Below are 15,914 nucleotides of genomic sequence, written 5' to 3' on the forward strand. Positions count from 1 at the left end.
ACGGTTATCGTGTGGGCTGTGTGATGAATGCTACATATTCGGTGACTGAAAATTCTCATTATATCGCCGGAAAAGACATGCTAGACAGCCTGCACAGATTCTAGAATTGTTTTCAGGATTTGGCAGGTCTGAGGAATCCGTCCAACGAACGCCATTTGCAATGAGGAATATTCCGCAGCGGGCCATAGTATAGAGCTCATTCTATAGAGACCGTTCAGCTTATTTCGACTGAAGAGCAATTTTTATGCGAAAAAAGTGATACTAAGACTAGTATTCCATGCATATATCTAGAGGTGAAAGGCACGTCTCCGTGCAAACCCATGTTCATATATCGTGGGCCATGATGGACCAAACTTCATCATCTCATATGCATATGGCTCTGTTTAATATGAACCGGATCTTCTGTAGCTTATACCGAGCCGCCGAGATACTCCCAGCCTGCAAGAACATGAGTCTTGACGACAGCCAGGAAGTCCTCAATTGACACGCTCTCGTCCTTTGCGCCCATTGTATCCGGTGGTACACCAAAAATGTATGCCGGAATGTCGCGGTAGCGATAAAACTTGCAGTCCGTCGCTCCCATGCTCGGTATTGCCAATGGCTTTCGCCCCGTAACCCTCTCCGCATGCCGTGCCAGAATATCCACCATGGGGTGGTCGTGCGCGCACGCGGCTGCCGGGTTGCTGGCCGCTGTTTGGATGTCGACCTCGGCCTCTGGGTAGTTTTCCAGGACCTGGTGGATCACAGTCATGACATGGTCGGCCTTGAGGCCCAGGGGCATCCTGATATCCGCCTCGAAGACACAGTGCCCGGGTATCATGTTGACCTTGAGGCCGCCGTGGAGTGTGCCAATGTTCAGGGTGCACTTCATGGCGATATCAGCCGCGCCCTTCCCCATGCACTTGTCAATGGCCTCTCTCACATCCTCCCTCTCCAAGTGCTCCTTGAGCCCGGGGTCTAACTCAGGCACAATCGCCTCCACGGCAGCGAGGTCAGAGATCAACTGGGCGGCGATCCTCGTCGCGCTCTTGCCCAGGTGCGTATAAGCTCCGTGGGCCCCTGGGCCCGTGTCAACAGTGAAGGTCAGCCTTAGCGTCCCCTTTTCCGCGAAGCGGATCGTGTTCAGTCCACCAGGCTCGGCATTGATGGCCACATCGCCCGCCCACTTGCTCCTCTCCCCGTCGGCCAGCTCCCTGCCGTCCTCGTCATGGCCCAGCAACCACTTCGTCCCGAACCTGCCGCCCGTCTCCTCGTCGCTGACAGCACAAAGTGCGACACTGCCCCTCAGATGCTCCCTGTGGCGGTGCAGGTAGGCAAACGCGATCACGCTGGCCGCGGTACCCGCTTTCATGTCCACCGTGCCCCTGCCGAACAGCCTCCCGTCGACGATATCTCCAGACCACGGGCTGCGCTCCCAGTCCTTGCCATCCCCGGCGGGGAATACATCCATGTGTCCGTTCATGGCGAGCCTCGGACCCTGCGCCACGCCGCAGGCAAAATCGGCGACCACATTGGGCAGCTGCTCCCCGCCGGGCGCAATGACGTGGCTCTCGATGCTGTGCTGCGAGGACAGGTAGTCGCGGATCACAGCGGCCGCGGCGCGGGTGTCGCCTGGCGGGTTAGGAGAGGCAGCCTGGACGAGACGCTGCAGGAAATCGATGTTTGCCTGGGTATCGGCCGTGATGGAATCGAGGAGGGCCTCGGAGTCCATCCTACTAATGGACGACAGCGACGGTGGCTGAGCACTCGTGTACGGCTGGAAGGAAGGAATTTAGGCTCGCGCTTAATGAAGACGCATCGCCTCAGCAACGTGGACGCCGGGTATTTGTGACAGGTGTTGCAACGGTAGATGTGTGAGTCATCCGGCGAAGCCATCAACCAGGCAAGCTCTCGAGTCTCCTACAGCCAGTCGCCAGTCAGGTGGAGAATGGAATGGCAGCTAGTGTACATCGAATCCGGCAACTATCATGATGCAGGGTGACTTAGTCAAAGCTTGGTTGCCGATCTCCCGTGGAGCTTGAGAAAGCGTGCTTATGAACGCTGGTAGACTGCCCAGGCCGGACTTCGGATGACATGAAACACCTTACAGCAAGCAAGCAGCCGTGTGTTCTTTCTATGAAAATTGTCAGTACTGTGTGGTATCCATGCTTGTATTGTAGCCCTTGCCAACGCCATGCTCATGCCGCATAATTCTTCCACGCAGAATTGACTCCATCAAGCTTGGTATGCTAAGGAAAACACCGGCTGCCATCTATCTCCGGGTATTTTATTTGCCCCTTTTTTATTTTCGGTGGCTTCCTTGACGATTCCCACTGCTTCTGACACGACATCGTCCCCCTTGCGCCAGGTGTACAGTCTCACGCCCTCCCTCTCCAGGGTTTCGTGCGCCCTTTCCAGCCTCCTCAGCCACAGCTCTAGCTTCTTGTTAGCTGGCATATTCTGGCCGCCTTGTTGCATAGTGTGCCCTGTAGTGGACCCCAGGATAGAATCGAAAGTGGAAGCCGTCCCTGTCCGGTTCGGTGGACCAGGTCTGGGTGTAGACATGGAGGTGGATGAATCGAGGTTGAGGCTGTCGATGTCCGAGTTGGACGTGGCACGCTTGAGGGCCCGCTGCCGGGGACTGGAGCTGATCAAAGAAGGGGTACCGCGGCGGCGCGGCGGGGGCGGGGGAGGCGGCTGTTTGCTTGATGATGCAGAGTATGAAGCGGGAGGCGATGGAGCGTTGGAGGAATTGTTGTTAGATTTTATAGAACCGGCATTGCTATTACTCCCGTAGCTTGGTTTCCTAGGAGGCAGGGTCGGGCTCTTTCCCAAAGACTGAGCCGACGAATTCTGTGTCTGTGCGAGGGGATGTGCAGTTGAGCTCCTGGGTTGGGATGGAGATAGCTTCTTGCTCAAAGGAACCGGGTCACCCTCGTTCACAGGCGCTGCAGTCTTGAGCGAGCCCGAGGATTCGCCCCTGAGTGCGGCAGGCTTGCTCGGACGTGGGGGAGGAGGCTTCTTGCGTGGTGCCTGATCCTGAGAAGGGGCCGGCGGCGAGGGGTTACCGCTTGATTTGTCCAAAATATGCTCTTCCTTCGCTGTCATGTTCTGTGGCTCGTCTGAGAAGTCGATCAAATCTTCCTCGGCCGGCGCTTCTTGTCTCGCAGCCGAGGTAGTAGCCCGCGATGGCAGGGCCGGCCTCCGGTCAGGATGGTCGCTGCCGGAGTCCTTCCTCGAGTGCGCATTAGTTGGTTGTTGTCTTCTTGGCGGGCCTGCTGATGCAGGGCCGTTGAAAGCAGAGTCGAAGTACCCGGTCTGCTCCGGAGTCGTGACGTCGCGTATGAAGATGGCGAGGATCCGGCCCGGATGCGCAAGCGCTAGATCAGTATACACCTCTAGATCAGCCTCGCCGCTGTCACCAACGAGTATGAATCTCCGCCTGGGGAAGTCACGGAGGATCTTCTCCAATGTTCCTTTCTTCCTCTCGGCGACAGGCTCGAAGATACCCTGTAGCATACCGCTGTACTGCTTCAAATGAAGCGACCCGGGAGGAAGGCCGGCCAGGCCAAAGAAGGTGGCAATGACGGGGAAGAGCTGCCAGGGGCTATTGGAGCAGTAGTGGAATCGCACGCCCATGTTGTGGAGCTCGCCGTACCATTCTCGGACGCCGGCGACGGTGAGGTCTTTGAGGTCGCGGATGAAGGTGTTTCGAAAGATCTCCCTGGCACCCATGGAGATGCTAGACTTCTTTATCGTGTCGTCGATGTCGCTGATGAGACTCACGCCGTTGTCGCTGATGATATCGACAGGTTCGACTGCTGACAGCTTCTCGTTGGCCAACACGCGCACATGGGTGGGCACAAAGTCCAGGGCTGCCCTGATGTAGAAGTGACCAGCGTCGTTGGTCATGACCGTCCTGGACACGGATTGGTCGTTGTTGTAGAAGAACAGCGTCACAGGGAGCTCGACCAGCGGCGTCGTTAGGAACGGACCGAGCCGGGCCATCAGGTTGGCGTTGGCCGCGGCCAGTTCGGCTTCGGTCAGCTCCACGGCGGCGCCGCCGTTGTTGGCAGGCCGTGCAGATAGCCGCGGAGAAGAAGACCCAGACATGGGCGTGGCAGTCCCGCTTGCGCTACGACTGCGTATAGAAGTCCCTGGGCCTTCCCCTTCTGAGTCCTCTTCCTTTGGGGTCTCGCTGTACCCTCCCTTGACGGCAGCATCCTTCTCAGCCTGGCCTCGCCGCTCGATCATCTCGGCCTCCTTGTCGATCTTCTGCTGCTCCCTGGCATCCTCACGCGCCTCGTGTCCCGTCCTGAGATAGTCGGGCTGCCCGGACGGCTGATGTGTCTGCTGCGGTATGCCGCTGAGCCTTCTTGCGAGGCCGATCAGGACCCTGTTCTTCCTGGTCATTGGCCCCTTGTGCGGCGCATACACCCATCCTCGCACATCGACGTCAACGACGGCCTTCTTGTCCTCCATCCTCGCCCACTCGTTGCGCCAGTAGTCCTCCTCGCTGAGGTCGGCCTCCCTGCGCTCGCCGTCGACGTGCGCCGACGGCTGCCTATCATCGTCTCGGAACTGCCGGACATGCCTGGCGGCGTACGAGGGGAAAAGGACCATCTGCTCGTCCCCTTTGCTGATGATGGAAACATCGGGGAAGGACCCGGGGATGGACACCTTGTAGGTCGAGTCATCTACATCGACGACGCCACGTATCCTCGTGTTGTCGTACTGATTGCGGATTTCGGATGCTGTGGCCACGCCTGCCTGGTAGACACTCTTGGCAAAGCCCGCGAGCTTCTTGCGCCGGGCGCCAGGCTCCCTGTCGGCGTACTGGCCGGGGTCGCTGCCACCGTAGCCGTAGCCGTATCCGTAGCCGCTTCCACCACTGCCCGACTGCGCCATGTTGCCGCCTCTGGTTTTGTCACCCGGGCCTATTGTCTTGCCGAGCACATTCCCCCGCCAGCCCTGGGTCTTCCGATGCTGGTGATGCCCCTGGCGCGCTGGCCCAGGCTGCGGCCCAAAGAGCAGGCGCCGGCTGTTCTGCGCAGCCCTGCTGATATGGTCAACCCAGCGGGTCTTGGAGAGCCGACGTTGTTGGCGACTGAGGATATAGCGATATATGCGCGACTGCAGGCGGTGCTTGTAGTAGGGGAGGGTGTCGAGGCGGAAATCGAGCAGGCGCTCACGGTATCTTTTGCGTGCGGCGTGGGGGAAGATGTATCGCAGCAGGCTCTGCCTGTGTTGGGGATGGGGCTGGCCGAACAAGCGACGGAAAGACCAGAAGGGAGCCACTTTGCCCGGCTGTCTGCCCTGCAGCCGCTTCGAGGGGGCGAGTAGGGCAGTGTTCGAGGCTGTCTTTGCCCAGTGTGGGCTTCGCCGAGGATGCTGTTCAGCTGGAATCCAGCGAGGGTCGTTCGCCTCGTCTCGAAGGTGTGTGTTGAACGAAGAGCTGCCTGGGCCAGGGTCATACAGCCTCGGCACGGTGTCGCACAGTACTCGAGCGTAGGCCCTCGGATGGCTGCTGATGGGTCTGATCAATGCTGACGGCTGCGGAATGCTACACGCATGAAGACGCTCCCAGCTAGGTGTGTCACTGGTGATCCAGGTCAGGTTGATGTACAGATTAATGGCCCAGCATCGGCAGCAAAAGCACTCAAGGGGCCTTGCATGCGCTGGCTGTGATGCCTGTGGAGAGTTGTGTCGTCCGAGGGCAAGAGGCCCAATGGCCACGGTTGGGTGGACGATGATGCAAAGGTTTCAGTGGCGGGTTAAGCATGAGCTTCTAGCGCTAGTGAAGAAACGGCGCCGGTAACCGTTACGTCACTTGGACGTGCAGCAACCACGATCTGGACTGCTTCTACTAGCAGACATTTCAGCATTGGTGGAAGCTCAAGTTCTACCTGGCCGTTGGTTTCTATACTTCTACCTAGTCAAAGTGTAACGGTTACGAGCTGAGCACCATCTTAAATTCTAAACTTAATGGAATATCCCTCTAAAGGTGTCTGAATGACTGTGTGCGTGTTAGATCTTTCCAGCTTCTTCCAACGCCCATCAAGATTATTCCAGAATGCATCACCGCCAACTCCCAAATCCGCCAGCGAAAAGTGGCCAGGCACCTCTACAAAGCAATATCTGGCCTCGCCTGCATTGAACCGTCGAGTTGACAGCCCAAGGCCGTGTCGTGCCGCAGCCTGGTAGCCCGTGAAACTGTTACCCACCAGGGCAAAGCTGGGCCGTGTGACGAAGCGCAGTGACTTCAAAATGTCCCCAATGGACGCCACCCCCATCAACATGTACCAGTGAAGGCCGTCGATGTTGAGTATGCGGGCCAGTTCACTCGCGATGTCCATGCTGCTGAGTGAGTCAACCCCCAGATCACCTAGGTCTATGTCTTCTGACAGTGTCTTGATGTCCACTTGCGTAACGTTGGCTACAACGCTAAACACACTCTCCCTCAGAGTAGACAGGGTCAAGGGTCTTTGCACGGGACGGTCAGGTGCTGGGGCGCTCTGTGGTGTCTTTTCAGACGTAGCATGTTGGATGAGACCATCTTCATGCTTTGCGGACTGCTGCAACTCAACGACCAAGACAAAGTCGGACACTTCCCGGTCTGTTGACGAGCTGGCAAGATGGACAAGGACAGCAGCGGCTGATTCAGATGCCCGTGGCCGGACGACAATGCAGTCGTGTTGAGACTTCTCTGGGGGGAACATGCCTGCCACGAACCAGTCTGCCGGCAACGGCCCGAGGCCGACATTGACCTGCAGTCTCTGGTACGCCGGATCTCCATGCTTGAAGACTCGCGGCATATACAATTCCATCCTGGGCGCATCTACAAGAACTGTGCGCTCCACCCAAAGCGGAACTCGCGCCAGCAGCCGGTAGTACTCGTTGGCATGCGGTCGAAGCCCATCGGCGCGCGTTTGCGGTCGCAGGAACGGCACCGCCAGCACTCGAGCACCACGCGCGTCGCCGTCTGCGGGCATGCGCTCAGTCACTGTGCAGTTCAGCGCGCAGTAGATCAGATTGTCGCCGTCGACGCTCATCACGACGGGCAGCTTGAGCCGCAGGCCGCGCTGCGTCATGGCGAAGACGTCGCCCGGCCGAGCCACGCCTCGCGCGAGCATGCTGCCGCACTGCGAAAAGTCGGCTGGCGACGTAGCGAGCGCATTCGACACGCCTCAGGGCGACGCCCCAGACTCGGCGCGGTCGAAGCCCCACGCAAGCAGCGACTGGTCCGGCGACGACCCCATGATCTCCACTTGCAGCCGTTGGAAGGCTGCGGTGCCGCCTTCGCCGTATAGCAGCGGCATATTGACACCGAATATACCCAGCAGGCTGTATGCCGTGTCCTCCGCACGCGTCGTCCCCCGGCGCGCCGCCCACGACATGCGCTGTGCGACGCTGACACGGCCCAGAGCCTGGCGCGAGCCGATGACGGTGCCCAACAGCGTGGCCTCGCTGATGCCGGTGACGGCGGCGATCTGCTGCCGAAGGGAGACTTTGTCTCCGAATTCGCGCCACTGCCAGTCGAAGAAGCGGACCGATTCTGGGGCAAGGAGTTCTTGTAGGGTCCAGCCACGAGTCCACCAGCGCGCCGACTTTAACTGCCGCATCTCCACGTCTCCCGGCAGGGCCTCGAAATCAGCCATAAATGCATAGCATTCGGTCGACTCCTCATACCAACGGAACATGGAATTGATGGCCTCCTGCAGCTCCGCGCTACTCGACTTGTCGATGCAGCAGGTGTCGACCCAGACAAATTGAATGGAGTCGGCCAGGGCTCGGAGGCAGCACTTCTCGATCTTGTCCCAGCCCGACTTCGCCTTCCAGATCTCCGGAGGAGCTTCAGGGCGCATGTCATGGAACGTCACCTCCCCCTCTCCCCAGATGTGTGAGAGGACGGCGTATTCAGGGACATCTCGCCCTACGTACTCGTGGAATCTGTAAGTGGTCGCGTTGAGAAGCCTCATTGATACCGAATCCTGCTGTGCAGCCTTTCAATCAAGGGGGGTTGCTTTGGCAGCTTTAGGAATAAGCATGCAGCTTTCTCAGCTGGAGAACAGCGAGTTGGAGCACCTCTTCACACACACACCATTTCCTACACACCCAATCGGCATAGTTATAACTGCCTAAGCCAGCCGCACTAATACTGAGAGTGGGTCACACAAACCGAAGCTCTGCTCACACCGGGCAGGCACATCTCAAGTGCTTCCAGAAGCCCTTTCTTCAGTCATTTGCACGAGCATGTCAGCGTCTTTTCGCCCCTCGGAACCAGAACTCTTACCCTCTCCTTTCTAAGTTCCTCAAATACTGTGCAGCATCTCTCACACGCTCATCCAGGTGGATCTGTCCATTACCCAGCTTCGGATAGCTTCTCACTGGTCTTCCACCTTGGCAGTCATTGTTGTCCGATTTTCACAAATCGGCAGCCTGCATTAATTAGAAAAGAAGTTGAGTTTATCCACACGTTATGGCCAGCCAGGAATCTCTCGGTCCAGTTCCCACCGCGACGGGGTGTAGATTCTACGAATACCAGCCGCTTCCGCTGAACGATGAGTACATTCGCCAGCTGATCCTGGGCCCAGGCCAAGGCAATGACCCCTTGAGCGGCAGCCTGGTGACAACCAAGCTCCCGGATGCGCCTGGGTTCGAAGCCATCTCCTACGTATGGGGTGCGAGTATTCGGGATCGGTGGATTGTCATCGATGGTAGACAACTCCCTATCACAACGAGCATGGAGGACGCCCTGCGACATGCAAGGATGTCAGACAAGCAGCGGACTCTATGGGCCGACTCGATCTGCATGAATCAAGAGGACAACGTCGAGAAGGCTCACCAGGTCACCATGATGGGTCGAATCTACGCGAGATCGAGTCGCACGTTAATATGCCTCGGCCTCGATCCGCAATCTCGACAATACTCCCGAGACGTGGTTGCTTTGGTCGACGGCGTGAACAACATGATGGACCGGACTTTTGCCAGCCCGGAGTTTTCGTGGGACTGGGAGAGTTTTCCGTTCCCCCGAGAGGATGAGCCATTGCTTCATGATGAGAAATGGATCTCATGGGAGAAATTAGGAAAGTGTGACTGGTTCAGGAGGGGCTGGGTCGTGCAGGAAGCAGCATTAGCACGTGAGGCTGTCGTCCTCTGGGCCGACGCTGAGATACAGTGGATCAGTATTCTCCGAACTTATGAATGGCTCGTGCAGCGTGTACGCCATCTGATGCCGACCGGCAGATTGCTGATAATACCAAATGCCCATCGGCGGACATATGCAACGCGACGGCCACGGGAAGCTTCACTTCGAGGAAAACAAAGATTTATTAGAGCCTATGCCGACACTCGAGGTGCTAAATGCTGCCCGGACGTTGGATGTATCGGAGCCCAAAGACGGCATCTACGCATTTATGTCGATGCCAACTTCAGACAAAGTGTTCGCTGATTTGGATATAAAGCCGGACTACAGAAAGGATATATCGCACCTGGACGTCTATCGAGACTTTGCTGTCAGATACTTGCACAAGACCCGGGACCTGGATCTTCTGAGCTATGTTGAACACGGAGACAGTGATTTGGACAATGGAGACGAGGCTGATGGGTTGCAGCTCTCCTCCTTGTTCCTGTCCTTCCCGTCATGGATCCCGCGCTGGGATCGTGGGCTCCCACTTATACGTGGGGTTGCATACTGGCTCAATGTCACAGTTCCAAAGATTGAAATTAACAGCAACTTTACGTCGAATACACCAACTATAAACGGGGGGTCCATCATCCAAGCGAATGCCATTATTCTCGATTCTATTCAATACGTCTCCAAAATAGTCTCATGGTCAGATACGCGTAACGCACCAGAATATATTCAAGAGGTGGTTTCACTCTGGAGAGAAGTCGCGCCGCAGTCCACCAAGTATCCCGGACCACATCAGGACACCGCCTTGAATAAATCCCTGGCCTTCCTAACCGCACTTTGTCGGAGCTTTTTCGACGGTGAATACGACGAGTTCTGGGAGTCGCTCAAGGCATTTGCACGGCTTCTCCAAGACGACCGGCCAACGAGTTCCATCGAAACATATCTCAGGAATAAAGAGGCCCGGCGCATCTCGACATTCGCGATCAAGTCTTCACAAAGTCGACGGTTCATCCTGCTAAGTCGTGGCCACTACGGAATTGCGCCTAGGACCACCCGTAGTGGTGATACATGCGCCGTCATCCCTGGCACACGATTCCCGTTTATCCTTCGAAAAGTGGCCAGCAAAGAGGATCATTATCTAGTGGTTGGACGTGCGTATGTTCAGAGCAAGACATGTTCTCCGACTCAGACTGGCCATCCTTTGCCGCTGGCCCGGTCGGACAAAAGCAGAGACTGGGAGGACTGGGGTCTGCAGACTCAACGCATTTCCCTCTGCTAAGCCGCTGGCAAACTCAGAATGCTCGGGCATTGAGTGGATAACCTATGTCTAGCCAAGCTTCTCATCATTCTGTTGATCATTTGCGGACTCGAAATCAAAGGCCCACAGGAGATGTGCAATAGCGAGATACATTGACTCCTTCACAATATGCGTCCCTTGGCGCAAGCGACGGCACGCGCCGAATGTAAAGTTGCCCCTCTCAGTATCAAAATTCTGGGCAATTGACTGAAACATGTCATTGAAACCCCCCCCCCCCCTGCCCCCCGGAGCTCAGCCAGCTCTGGGTCTGAAGACCAGGTAAGGTCCATCGTGCCTGGCAGTGAAGATGTCGTGAATCTGGTACTCACTTGGCCTGACCCTACCATTTGCAGCACCGGGCTTGCCCCCTCCCACATCACCCAGGCGTCCTGGCGCACGTTCGAAATCGAAAGACCACAGAGTCTTTGCAAGCGCTAGACTGATCTCTAAATATGCCATCGATTTCCCGGCGCACCCCCGGGGCCCAATGGAGAAGGCGGAAAACGCAACCCGGGAGACCTTCCTTGCTCCTTCGTTGTCGGCATTATCTAACCAACGTTCGGGACGGAAAGTGAAAGGCTGTGGGAAATATTGCTCGTTCTGATGGAAGGCATACGTGTTGACCCCGATCAGAGTACCATGAGGGATGACATGCCCATCAATGACCAGCGGGTTGTGGTCCAAGGGATCCTTTTCTCGCCAAAGAGTGGTAGAGACGGGAGGAGACATGCGCAAGGCTTCCTCAATACATGCTCGGAGATAAGTGCAGCCCGAGAGCCGGGGGCCGGCTTTGATGTCTTCCTCGCTGTCGAATGCTGAGCGAATTTCTCGGGCCAGAGTCCGATAGCATTCTGGATTGTGCGCGAGGTAGAAGAAGGCAGCACTGGTCCCAGTTGCCACAGTATCACCACCTAAATTGGAGCAGCTCCTAGTCAATACCTCAAGACATATTGAATGGGTACAAGGAAAGAGGGTGGGAGCTAGATAATTACCTGCCGCAAGAAAAAACAGGGCTTCCATCCATAATGCCCCTCCACGCAAGCCGTCGGGGTCCGCGCTCATTGTGTCCAAAACGAAGGAATAGAAGTCCGGCCTTGCGTGCCTGTCTTCGGCCAAGCGCTTCTGGATCATGCACTCGACTAATCGCCAATACTTCTCCCGAGCTTGGTAGAATACGTAGTCGAAGATCTTATTGACGTAGAGCCTCGAGAGAAAGAACAGGTGGTGATAGATATTCCCACGATAATTGCCGAAGTACATAGCCCTCATGATGTATCTGTTGTCGTCACGCTTCTGGACACCTAGATCGTAGCCAAATGCTAGCTGGCCCACAGTGTCGAGACTAAGATGTCTCGATTTCTCGGTCATGTTGACCGGAGTGGAAGAGCGCGAGGACTCTCGTATCTGGCCCAGATATATGTCGATCTGTTCCATCATTGAGGGCTGGAATTCTCTCAATGCACGATCCGTGACTGCTTGTCCGACCACTGCCCGCTTCGAGCGATGCACCTCATTATCAAGGGCGGTGAAGACGTTGACAATGTTCTTTTTTGTCGTGGATAGATATGTGTAGGACTTGGTGACCTGGTCGCTTTGATAGATATCTGTTGTTACCAGTTACCGTAACGATCCTATTGCAATTGTCCCACGCTTTAAAATACATGTGAGACTTGGTAGACTTGTAGGGAAAAGTCACCTTGGAAGGCTGTGACGGTGTTGAACACCAGTCGGTCCGGACCTATTCTGATCACCGACCCGTATTTCTGGTGAAGTTGCAAGATCTTTTGAGGCAGGCGCTGTTGGATGACAAAGCCTTACACCAGCGTACCAGTCAGTCAGCTTGCAAAAGAATGGCCCTGGGTATTTATGCAAACGATGTAGGAAGATCCGGTAGCCGACAAGGACAACACTCTTCGCAGCCGGCAACAAATGAACGGATTGAGCAAACGGTGGCACATCGAGGAGGCCTACTCACAGCAGACAGGACCAAGTAACTGGTGTAGGCTGTCATCAATCTCAGTGCGCCTAGAACGACCATTGTGACTTCTAAAGTCGACTTTGGGAGAGATGGATTAATTCAATGTTGATTGAGAAACGATGTGAGGCTGCTAGAGACCACTGAATAGCGTCTGCAAGTCGAGCGTCGGTTACGGCACTGTGGAAGTCCAGCCACAAATAGAGTATGACTTTCTTCGGGCCATGTTGGACCTGATTCGACAACGTTGGCCAGGCAGCCATGGTGATTCATACATGCAGTTGGCTGTGCTACGTCTCGTGAATGGACGAACAGCAATCCCGTGAGCACCGGGACGCTCTGTTGCAAATTACACTAGCCACACTGACCCAGGGACTTTTGTCACCCATTCTGCTGTGAAACGTATAGATACTACCCCAACACTGCGTTGGTAACCAGTCAACCTGCTTGGTCGGCATGGACGTTTTTCACTTCTCACTTCTCATCGCCAGAGTAACCTGGCAAGCGGCCCCTGTCTTACCTTCATGCTGAGGGTGGGCAGGTTGCGAGACGGCTGTGGAGAGAGACTATGCATGAGCTAAGTTTTGCTGGGGTCGATGACATTGTGAAAGCATTTGATGTAGCCTAACTGAAGTTCTTCAATAGGCCCCGAACTCGTGCTCTTCACTGGTTGGTAGGCAGATGTATCTTATAATATGGACAGCCCAGAGTCACCCTTTCCAAGCATGAATTTCAGGCCCTTGATGTGATCAAGTCTTCTCCCCAATGGCTCAGTTTGGGAAGAGGAACAAAAGATGTCTGCGAAACCATCTCCCGAATTCAGATATTTAGGCATTCAATAAAGATTACGAGTACTATCCCGTCTCTTCAGTACTTCCAGCTTATAAAGTGCTAATCTGCACTGTACTAGCCAAGCCCAAAACTTGATGGCATGTGAGAGTAAGACCATCTCGCACAATATGACTATCATCCCCTCCACCCCGCTTCTCTGCATATGCGCTACTACCTCTCTGCACAAAGTGGACACCCGTTCCACCTATTATTACTATTATGTGCTGTTGGTCAAGCTGACTAGTCTCCTGCAGGTGCGGGAGATGGCCGTTCCAAGTCCTTTTGCCATGATATTTAGGGAACAGACTAACCTGCCTGTTGCAAAACCAGTTCAGAGATAAAAACCCCGCTTCTGCCCGTTCTTCCTCTGCTTCAAAGCCTGGACGTCGCTCCTCATCGTCTCATGTCTTCAGTTGAGGCTACTTTATTTCAATATCGCTACTACCGACCGTCTCTTGATTCGATTTCAACGATGGAATTGTTGGACGTGGGTCTGTCAAGCCTGCGTGGAACCACGTTGCTCGGCCTGGTGGTTACAATTGCTGTCTCGTGGTTCTTCGTTTCCACATTCAAGGCCTGGTACCGACTTTCCCATGTTCCCGGTCCCTTCCTAGCCTCCTTCTCATCCCTATGGGTTGTCAAGCAACTCCTCAAAGCACGCATCGCCCCCGCATTGCTGGGATTACAAGAGTATGGCCGTCTGGTAAGGGTGGGACCAAACTACCTCCTGACAGATGACCCAGAGACTCTCCGACAGATCTCAGCTGCCAGGAGCCAATATAACAGAGACGAGTGGTGGGTTAGCCTCAGCTTGACTCCTGGGTCTACGAATCTAGCAACCATTCTGGAAGCAGAACCCCATGATAAGGTCAAAGCTAAGATGGCTGCCGCCTACGGTGGCCGTGACAACATGGATAGTAAGCAGCTTCTGGATTCAGACAGGCTACTGGCACACTTGGCCTGCCCCCGGCCTCTTTTATATTTGAATAAAATGTGTTCCTCGGTGCTTTGATAGCTGATTCACATGCTGCAGTGGAGAAGAGGGTCGAGGGCAAGATTTCACATCTAAAGGATGTTCTGCGGCAACGGTATTTGTCCGAAGGCGATAAACTCATTTCCGTGGATCTCGCCCGCCTTGCCTACTACTTCACTCTGGACGTCATTACCGACCTGTCTTACGGTGAGGCATTTGGATTCTTGGACGCTGAGGACGATTTGTACAATTATACGCGATCTCTTGATCAGTTGTTGGTGGTAACGGGTCTCTTCTCCGAAATTCCTTTCTTGCGAAAAATTAACAATACCTTCGTGGGAGATATGTTCAAACCGAAATTCTCAGACAAGTCAGGCATGGGACGGCTGATGAGGTACGTGCCAACCAACTTAAAAATACGCCAAATTAACGTTCACCTAACCGGGCCGGCTGTAGGATTGCCCGCGATATCATTGAGAAGCGATTCGAGAGCGGCGAACAGAACCATGGAGATATGTTGGTTAGTGCTTCGAGTGCCGCACTCTCCCCTAACAGGCTCAGTTTCAACCGATTCCGTTTATGTTCAACGTACAATCCTAGCAATTTTAGGATGTTCCAAGCTGAGAGAGTGTGTACAGGGATCTTTCATGCGGCATGGAATTGAAAAGGGGTCAGCCATAGCCGAAGTGCCGCTCCAGCTGGTCGCCGGGGCGGAGACCAGCTCGACCGTCATCAGAAGCACAATGTGCTTTCTAATGACCTCCCCTCGGGCTTACCAAAAGCTCAAGGAGCACATCCAAGATGCGATCCAGACCGGTGTGGCATCGTCGCCCATAACCGTTGAGGAGGCAAAAAAGCTCCCATATCTGCAGGTAAGCGGGAGCACTTTAGACCTAAGGAGCAACGGGAGATGATGAGTTATGCTGACAAATTCATAGGCCGTCGTCGCAGAAGGCATCAGGATGCGTCCCCCCGCGCCCTACGGTCACTACAAGTCCGTCCCCCCTGGCGGTGACACTATCAACGGCATGTTCATCCCCGAGGGCACGGCTGTTGGGCACAATTCGTTTTCGATGATGAGAAGACAAGAGATTTTCGGTGCAGACGTGGAGGTATTCCGGCCGGAGCGTTGGCTTGAGTGCAGCGAGGCTCAGAGACATCAAATGGACCGGACGATCGACATCCACTTCGGAGGGGGTCGGTGGATGTGCGCGGGAAAGATGGTGGCGTATACTGAACTCCATAAGATATACTTCGAGGTAAGTCTGCCGAGCATCATTACTATGGCCTGCTGGTCTCTAACCAGTTCAAATTGCTCAGCTTTTGCGGGACTTTGATTTCCAACTCGTGAATCCTTCGACGCCGTTCAAGGAAGATTCATTTGTACTCTGGAGACAGACAGACATGACTGTCAGGGTCTCTAAGGCCACTTGAAGCTATGGATAGGATGGTCCGGGAAATAGCTTGTTATGAACTCTACGAAAGGCCATTCAGATGGTGGATAGAATTTCTCAGCCCCTACTGTAATATCTGTGTGGCCAACACTTTGCACTTGAGCTAAACAAAAATGAGCGTAGTATCTGTGGAACAGATTCTCTTATGCATTTAGTTACCTAAGAAGCTATAGAATTTCTGTGAGTAATGTTAGCGTCTCAACTCTAATTGTAGTTTTAGGGGCCCTCCAGATCTTACCTCTCAACGTTGCTCTGTAAGGCGCTCTTCT

The 15,914-nt window shown here is 54.9% G+C and overlaps 5 protein-coding genes across 5 annotated transcripts; 2 read left to right on the forward strand and 3 right to left on the reverse strand.

Annotated features, from left to right (window-relative positions):
- Positions 1-409: 409 nt before the first annotated feature.
- INS49_005914 (uncharacterized protein) lies at positions 410-7,112 on the reverse strand (the record flags this gene model as incomplete). The annotated part of the gene is made up of 4 exons (XM_043166690.1): positions 410-1,712; positions 2,543-5,221; positions 5,278-5,438; positions 6,204-7,112. 4 exons carry the CDS (start codon positions 7,110-7,112, stop codon positions 410-412), a joined length of 5,052 nt encoding a protein of 1,683 aa, XP_043027834.1.
- A 54-nt stretch (positions 7,113-7,166) lies between these two features.
- Positions 7,167-7,958, reverse strand: INS49_005915 (uncharacterized protein; the record flags this gene model as incomplete). The annotated part of the gene is made up of 1 exon (XM_043166691.1): positions 7,167-7,958. The coding sequence occupies one exon, from the start codon at positions 7,956-7,958 to the stop codon at positions 7,167-7,169; it is 792 nt and encodes a 263-aa protein (XP_043027835.1).
- A 500-nt stretch (positions 7,959-8,458) lies between these two features.
- Positions 8,459-10,394, forward strand: INS49_005916 (uncharacterized protein; the record flags this gene model as incomplete). Its single annotated transcript, XM_043166692.1, has 2 exons — positions 8,459-9,199; positions 9,336-10,394. The coding sequence occupies 2 exons, from the start codon at positions 8,459-8,461 to the stop codon at positions 10,392-10,394; spliced, it is 1,800 nt and encodes a 599-aa protein (XP_043027836.1).
- Positions 10,395-10,664: 270 nt separating this feature from the next.
- INS49_005917 (uncharacterized protein) lies at positions 10,665-12,450 on the reverse strand (the record flags this gene model as incomplete). Its single annotated transcript, XM_043166693.1, has 4 exons — positions 10,665-11,323; positions 11,405-12,016; positions 12,109-12,208; positions 12,388-12,450. 4 exons carry the CDS (start codon positions 12,448-12,450, stop codon positions 10,665-10,667), a joined length of 1,434 nt encoding a protein of 477 aa, XP_043027837.1.
- Positions 12,451-13,690: 1,240 nt separating this feature from the next.
- INS49_005918 (uncharacterized protein) lies at positions 13,691-15,625 on the forward strand (the record flags this gene model as incomplete). Its single annotated transcript, XM_043166694.1, has 6 exons — positions 13,691-14,135; positions 14,252-14,585; positions 14,648-14,711; positions 14,830-15,063; positions 15,130-15,450; positions 15,512-15,625. 6 exons carry the CDS (start codon positions 13,691-13,693, stop codon positions 15,623-15,625), a joined length of 1,512 nt encoding a protein of 503 aa, XP_043027838.1.
- Positions 15,626-15,914: the final 289 nt, after the last annotated feature.

Source organism: Diaporthe citri (genome assembly GCF_014595645.1).
Source record: "Diaporthe citri strain NFHF-8-4 chromosome Unknown scaffold_2, whole genome shotgun sequence".
Taxonomy (NCBI): Eukaryota; Fungi; Ascomycota; class Sordariomycetes; order Diaporthales; family Diaporthaceae; genus Diaporthe; species Diaporthe citri.